At 37.0% G+C, this 7,637-nt stretch overlaps 1 protein-coding gene across 1 annotated transcript in view; it reads right to left on the bottom strand.

Annotated features, from left to right (window-relative positions):
• Positions 1–2,746: 2,746 nt before the first annotated feature.
• Positions 2,747–7,637, bottom strand: part of LOC106869193 (DNA-directed RNA polymerase I subunit RPA34) — a 10,459-nt gene continuing 5,568 nt past the window's right edge. The window contains exons 8-11 of the mRNA XM_014914826.2: positions 7,117–7,257; positions 5,799–5,900; positions 4,910–5,017; positions 2,747–3,125 (exon numbers count right to left, since the gene is read on the bottom strand). Coding sequence (XP_014770312.1) covers positions 3,121–3,125; positions 4,910–5,017; positions 5,799–5,900; positions 7,117–7,257 — 356 coding nt within the window. The 3' untranslated portion in view covers positions 2,747–3,120. The remainder of the gene's footprint in view (positions 3,126–4,909; positions 5,018–5,798; positions 5,901–7,116; positions 7,258–7,637) is intronic.

The raw sequence follows: 7,637 nt of genomic DNA, 5'->3' as shown, positions 1-7,637 counted from the left end.
ATATATATATATATATATATATATATATATATATATATATATAGAGAGAGAGAGAGAGAGAGAGAGAGAGAAAGAGAGAGACACATAGATAGATAGATAATGTTATAAATAAACACCCCAAATCTTGTAAATACACCCACCCAGGATTTTCTGGTAGTAAATTTATCAAGCTGAAAACAAGACTGTTTGTCAGCTGTCTTTTGACCAGGAAACCATGGGTAGAAGTTTGTGGTTTTTTTGTTTTATCTTCACTCTCTTAGCTGATCAAGTGCTTTCCTACTTGTTCAAGCATTACCACATAATAGATAAATAGAGAGATGAGTGAGTAAACAAATGAAAGAAAAATGCACTGAACACATTTAGTAGGAGTTACATGTGTTATTTAAAACAACTTGGTTCAGTTTCATGTGACTTGCAAGTTTCTAATAGAAACCTGACTCATCCAGGTTCAGATTACTGTTAGAAGCCTGTGAAACTAAGTCACATGGAGCTGAATTAAGATGTTTTAACCCATTAGCATTTGGATTACATTGATTGACTAAATGTAATGCTCATTAATTCACATTCTTTTGCATTATCTCATAGCTTTGAGATTTTGAGGATATGACAGTTTCTTTTTAAAATTATATTGTAGGGTAGGTGTGAGAGGCCAGATCCAGCCAGTTTGAACATAAAAACAGGTGGAATATTTCAGCTGGATATGGCCGGTTTAAATACTATATATATATATATATACACATACACATTGAGGTATCATTATACCAGCAGTTCTTTAAAAGAACAAACTGAATAACTAAGAGTTTTATGGAAGAAAATTAAACTTGCACAGCAAGCTGAAATTTGATCACTTAACCACAGTTAGATTATGCACGCATGTAAGTCACTGAGAGCCCATTCATTTACTGATCTGAAATAAGTGGCTGTGAAAGATTTGTACAAATGGTTCATTAATTCATTGCATGCAGCCTGTTAATTTTCATATTTCATATAGAAAATAATATTTCCCATATTTTTTTTGCTAAAACATAACCATAAATAGATAGAAGCCATGAAGCATGGCAGTTCGCACATATGCCTTGTACAATCTACCTGTATATATATATACATATATATATATATATAAATAAATGTATATATTAATGTATTTGTTAGTGATGGATGGACAAATAAAACATCATTTTATGCCTTTATGAGAAGTTTGGGTGTTGCCTGGAATGGATCACCCTTATTTAAATGTCTTTCAATTACTCATCACAATTTGGTTAACAGGGCTTCAAAACTGATTATGTTCGTATATGTATCATTATTTAACATGTTTTCCATGCTTGCATGGGTTGGACGGTTTGACAGCAGCTGTCCACACTACAACTGTCTGTTTTGGCATGGTTTCTACAGCTAGGTGCCTTTCCTAATGCCAACTACTTTACAGAGTGTGCTGGGTTTCCTTTTCACGTGTCCCTGGCACAGGTGCATTTACTTAGCACCAGCAACAGAGCACTTTACGTGGCACCAGCACCTGCAAAAGACATATTTGTATGTATGGACGACAGTGATTTTAATTAGCTTGACACATCTTTTGAAGTACAGCAAATTGCCACAACTCCCAGTCCCTTGTCTTTTCCTCACTGAAGCTCAGTGTTTAAAGATCCTTTCTCACCATTTTGTCCCACATCTTCCTGGGTCTACCCCTTCAACAGGTTCCCTCCACAGTTACAGCTCAGCACTTCTTTATGCAGCTGCCCTCATTGGTATGCATCACATGACCATATCAGCACAGTCTACTCTCTTGCACACATCATCTAATGCCTTTTATACTCAGTTTTCCACTTAAATCATTTACACCCTGTTGTATGTGGACACTGATATTACTCATCCAATGGAACATACTAGTCCATGTTTCACTGCTATGTAGCGTAGCTGTATGTACACAGGCATCATACATTCTGCCTCTCATACTGAGGGAGAGGCCCTTAGTTACCAACAAAGATAGAAGCTCTCTGAACTTTATGTAGTTCATTCTTATTTTAGCAACTATGCTTTCAGAATTTTCTCCTCCACTGCTATCTTGGTCAACTAGGTAACAGAAGCTGTCTACTATTTCTAAGGATCTCTACAAGCATTTGAGGAATTCTATTCTCTGTGCATTTTTAGTGTACATTTGCCCTACACACAGACTATTTTCTCTGTTAATCTTCCTGTGATACCACTACACCTCTTATGCAACCAAAGCTTGGACTGGATACAACATATGGAGTTTCTACCATCTCCCTGAAGGGATTTATATAATAATAGCATATAAATATTGGGAAGAAAAACCCTTATGGAGAGAAAAAGTTGAAGATTGCCCATGGAACTTGAATCCACATCTCCTGTACACACGACAGACGTTCTACCATTGGACCGAAACAATCTTTCAAAGTTCTCTATTTTGGAAACTATTTTCTTACCAGCAAGAATTGTATGTCGTTGACATCACAAAATTTATAACATGGAATAATTCTTTTTCAGAACTGGATCTCAAAGCGCATAAATGCTATAATACGTGGGTTCTAAAACTATTGTTTGGCTAGTTTGACAGTTCAAAACATATTTCTAAATTATGTAGAATTGTTATCCATATACGTGATGATGATAAAGATGACAATGTCTGGTGCCCCCTATCCACCAAATTATATCTGATATTAAAAAGAATGCAATTCAAGTAGCTGTAAATAAATTAATAATTAAATAAAAACCAACAAGGAAGTCAATTTTGAAAATAAAATTTTTAAACGTTTTTTTAAAAATATTCTCACCACCACCAACTGAATAGTAATTAAAAAGTTCCAGTCATTAACGGAAAACTTAATCTCCAAAAGTTGTCTTTGGCAACTCTATGCAGTCACATGACAGACATCAGAAACTCAGTTAACATTCATATTTTGGCCTTTTTTCTCTCTAAACAGTTTCTGTAAAATTCCTTCATCATGGTCATTCTGAGAAAGGTTTTATTCAATGCAAAGACTACCAGTAGCTTCTTTTGTCTCTGTTAATTCTCCTGTTTTGGTAATGGAGGCAGAGAAGTATCAGCAGCAGAGTCTACCATACAGGACAGCCAGGATCTCATGTAAATTGTGATTATTATTCTGTAAGACAGAGACATGAAGCATTGAATTGATAAATACAACATTTATATATTTGTGTGTGTGTATATATATATATATATATATATAAGTGAAAATATATGTCTCTGTGTGTCTGTATATGTAAAGGGTGGGCCAAAAGTCACACACAAAATAAATTCAATATGCTCCAGAATTGTCAAAGACATGCTTCAATTTTTCTAAACTCGAATAAAATAAATAAAATAATGATGAATAGATGGGTACTTGTATATGATGAGCAAAATGAGTAATAACAAAAATGAAATGTAAATAAAATGTCAAATGTTTTGGTGTGACTTCTAGCCTATCCTGTATGTGTGTGTATATATATATATATATATATGTATAATCCTCATCATTTAATGTCGCTGTTCATGCTGGCATAGGTTGGACAGTTTGACCAGGGCTGGTAAGCTGGAAGGCTGCACCAGACACCAGTCTGTTTTGGCATGGTTTCTATGGCTGGATGCCCTTCCTAACACCAACCATTCTGAAAGTGCAATAGGTGCTTTTATGTGCCACTGGCACGGGTGACATTTGCATGACACTTGGCAAACAGAGAAGAAGTATTTGAATACAATCTATTTTAAACAAACTTTTACATCAGTTCAGATACATTTGGGACATATTTGACCTATACAAAAGCCATATTCATTGTTCATTTTCTGCAGAGAACCTTTTTTGCTTTAGGCAATAAGTATTGGAAAACACTAACAGACATTTTAAAGCACCTTCTATTGGCAGAAATACTGAATGTGCTTCTCACTCCTTGACTATCATCAGCACTGCAAAAGAGGCAACCCTGAAATGACTTCAGAAACATTTGTTCTACCAAGAAGGGGCACTTTGAAATGACAGTTCGTGTTTTGCAAAACTTATTTGCCTAAAGTGAGAAAGATTCTCTATGGCAAATTAACATTGAACATGGCCTTTTTCATCAAATATGTCGGAAACATATTTGAACTGATTCAAATGTTTGTTTATTCACAACACTGCATTAACGCACCCACTACAGTATAATCTCTATTTTGTTTTCTTGTTAATAAAGGAAGTAGGAAGAGGCAAAAGGTCATTAATATACTTGAGGAGGAGGAGGAAGAGTTAGTTTGAGAGCAACTGGGTTTGAAACATTAACACACATCAGCCGAGATAACAAGAGGTGAAACAGAGTTTTCTCCCTTGTTTTCAGGAAACAAAATGGAAATTAATAATTAATCGACGCGGCATCTGTATATAGGGGAGGTAAACCTTATTGAGCAATTTCAACCAACGAAAAAGCAAGGGGAGTAACTACAACTATATACTTCGTCGTCGTCGTCGTTTAACGTCCGCTTTCCGTGCTAGCATGGGTTGGACAATTTGACTGAGGACTGGCGAACCAGATGGCTGCACCAGGCTCCAATCTGATCTGGCAGAGTTTCTACAGCTGGATGCCCTTCCTAACGCCAACCACTCCGAGAGTGTAGTGGGTGCTTTTCCGTGCCACCGGCACGAGAGCCGGTCTGGCAGTACTGGCAACGGCCATGCTCAAATGGTGTTTTTTATGTGCCACCTGCACAGGAGTCAGTCCAGCGGCACTGGCAACGACCTCACTCGAATGCTTTGTTTACGTGCCACAGGCACAAGTGTCATCCTTTAGTATTCAGATTACTTCATCAAATGTAAGGCTTATTTATTCACATTGTCTTGAATTAATCATGCATTATCTCAAAGCTTTGAGATTTTGACAATGTGATTATTTATTAGGTTTAAAAAAAAAAAATTACCTGTAAAAGATTCTTTATGTTTCTTTTTCTTTTTCTTATGTTTAGAAACTTTCTGGAAAGCCTGTTCACCGTCTCCAGCAAGATGATAATCATTTATTAATAATTCACCTGAATTACAAAAAAAAAAAAACATGAGTTATTTCAAAGTATTCAAAGACTAAAAGACCGATTTGCTTTCTGGGTACCTTTAACTTTTATTCTTTTACTTATTCCAGTCATTAGATTGCGGCCATGCTGGGGCACATTTTTGAAGAATTTAAGTTGAATGAATGGACCCCAGTACTAACACTCCTTTTAACCCTTTCGTTACTGTATTTATTTTGTGTTTCTCTCACTTACTTTAAATATAAGAAAGAATTTAGTAAAATAACTTAGTCATCATTAAGCTAGTGTTAGGAACATAAATTGTGACTAAGGTTTAGTGGAAGATTTTAATTCAAAACTTATGAAAACAAGACATTTGTACTACAGAGCCAGAAGTGGTTTCAGCCAGGTTGGTAACGAAAGGGTTGAACCTGATACTTATTCTATCAGTCTCATTTTGCCAAGCTGCTAAGTTATGAGAGCGTAAACACACCAACACTGGTTGTCAAGCAGTGGTGGGAGACTGTTCATTACATCGTTATGGCAACAATTATGACAATAGCTGTGATCAGAGGACAAGATCTCATTTCTGCTTCTGCATCTCATTTTTCTTATAGATGCTTTCAGTCTGGTCACTGGCTGCTCCTTTCCCACCAACCAAGAAATCTTGCTTGTATCTCTGGATGTTGGCTGCTTCAACCCAACCAAACTGATCAAACCATGCAAATATTTTTAAGAACTAGCCTCTCCAGGACACTGTCCATCTAGTAAACCACTCCACCTCCATCTCTGTCCATCAACTTACTTGGTATCTCAGAATCATCAACAAGCAGAATACTTTCATTTTGATCTTCCTTTTCCTTCTTCTTCTTTTTATGTCCTTTCTTTTTCACTGGGGTTTCAACATCTACACAGAGTAGATAAAAGTAAATGAGAAAAAACCCTATGGAGCAAATGAAAATTCCTTTCAAGAAAATTAAAGGGGGCGAAATGAAATAATGGTCAGAAGAGCCTAGAATACTGAAGACCCTGAGACAATTTAAAATATTTTCTTTCACTTTATTTAGTTGAATTGATTGAGGCTGTTTCACCCTGAGTGGTTGGTATTAAGGGCACCACCAAGCTCACACCCATTTACAGGGTTCACTTGATGAGAGTATTGATTTATCAGTCATCATGTGGTAGATCTAACCTTATCCACTCACTGGCTATTGGGTTCCTTTAGTGGAGTCTACCGTCCCCTTGTTTAAGTCCTACAGGACGTTGAGTTCCTTTAATGGAGTCCACCTTGTGGCCAACATTCAGGACAGGTTTCTGGGTTGAGGATAACTTAAAGCCTTGTTGTGCTACATCCTACAACAACCTTCCTTCTCTTATCTTTCCTAATCTCCTCCAGGGCCCATGTGGAGGTCAAAGGTGCTAACTAAGCCATGAAAAAAGTACCTAGTTTTTTTACGTGGTAGAGTTACCTGCCATAAAGGTCCACCTTGCCTCCAAAGATATCTCTCCCCTACATAATAGGGAGATCAGATTTGAACACTGGAGCTGGTGTCTGTCGTTTGGGTAAGAATTAACTAACTGCATCAAGTTCTATCTGATCAGGACCTCACACTGCTATTGTCAATAAATACCACCTATATAAGATATCTATTAATTCTTTTTGACCAGCTACAAAGTCCCAAATTTATTATTGTAGAGTAAGAGGTTATGGTGCTCATGCCCCTCCCCTAAAGCGTTAGTAGCATAAGTGAAGGGAAATGGCTTTAACAGGGAATCAGAACTGTTACAGACTCGCTTTATAAGGAGCTCTCCTCGATGACTCAATTTATAGGACACTCCAATGACTTCCTCACATTGCAGGGAACTCTCCCTTATGACTCATTTTACAGGGAACTCTCTTGACTACTATACATTATAGGGAGCTCTCCACAATGACTTAGTTTGCAAGGAGTTCTCCATGATGACTCAGTTCATTGGGAACACTCCCTAACAACTCAGTTTACAGGGAACTTTTTCCTATGTCTCAGTTTAGAGGGAGTTCTACCCAATGACTCACTCAGCTTTCAGTGAACATTACCCAGTGCCAACAATCAAAGCTCTCATACCTCCAGATATACACTCACCTTGTGTCAATATTATTACACTGTCTGTTGTCTCGTTCAATACATCTGATTCTACAGGTTCTTTCTTTGATTTTTTATGTTTCTTCTTTTTGGTACTACCTTCTTCAAAACCATTTATTTCAGCTTCACATTTTTCCGTATCTTGAAATAAAAGATATTAATACCATCAATGCTGTCTTAAACAATATTATTAATATATATAGAACACAGCCTTAACAAGACTTGTTTTAAACCCATTCCACCACAGAATATGAGGACATAAAAACAATGATGGTGATAACTTGAGGTGGTGATAATGATGTCAATGATGATGATGATGGTGGTAGTGGTGATCATGGTGATGATGATAATCATGACGAAGATGGTAATAATGGTGTGGTCGATGCCAGTGCTGTCTGACTGGCTCCCATGACGGTGGCACGTAAAAAGCACTTACTACACTCTTGGAGTGGTTGGTGTTAGGAAGGGCATCCAGCTGTAGAAACCATGCCAAATCGGATTGGAGCCTGGTGCAGCCTTCT

The sequence above is a fragment of the Octopus bimaculoides genome, chromosome 20, assembly GCF_001194135.2.
Source record: "Octopus bimaculoides isolate UCB-OBI-ISO-001 chromosome 20, ASM119413v2, whole genome shotgun sequence".
Lineage (NCBI taxonomy): Eukaryota > Metazoa > Mollusca > Cephalopoda > Octopoda > Octopodidae > Octopus > Octopus bimaculoides.
Note: the sequence above shows the minus strand (reverse complement) of the source record. Positions and strands in the feature narration are given on the sequence as shown.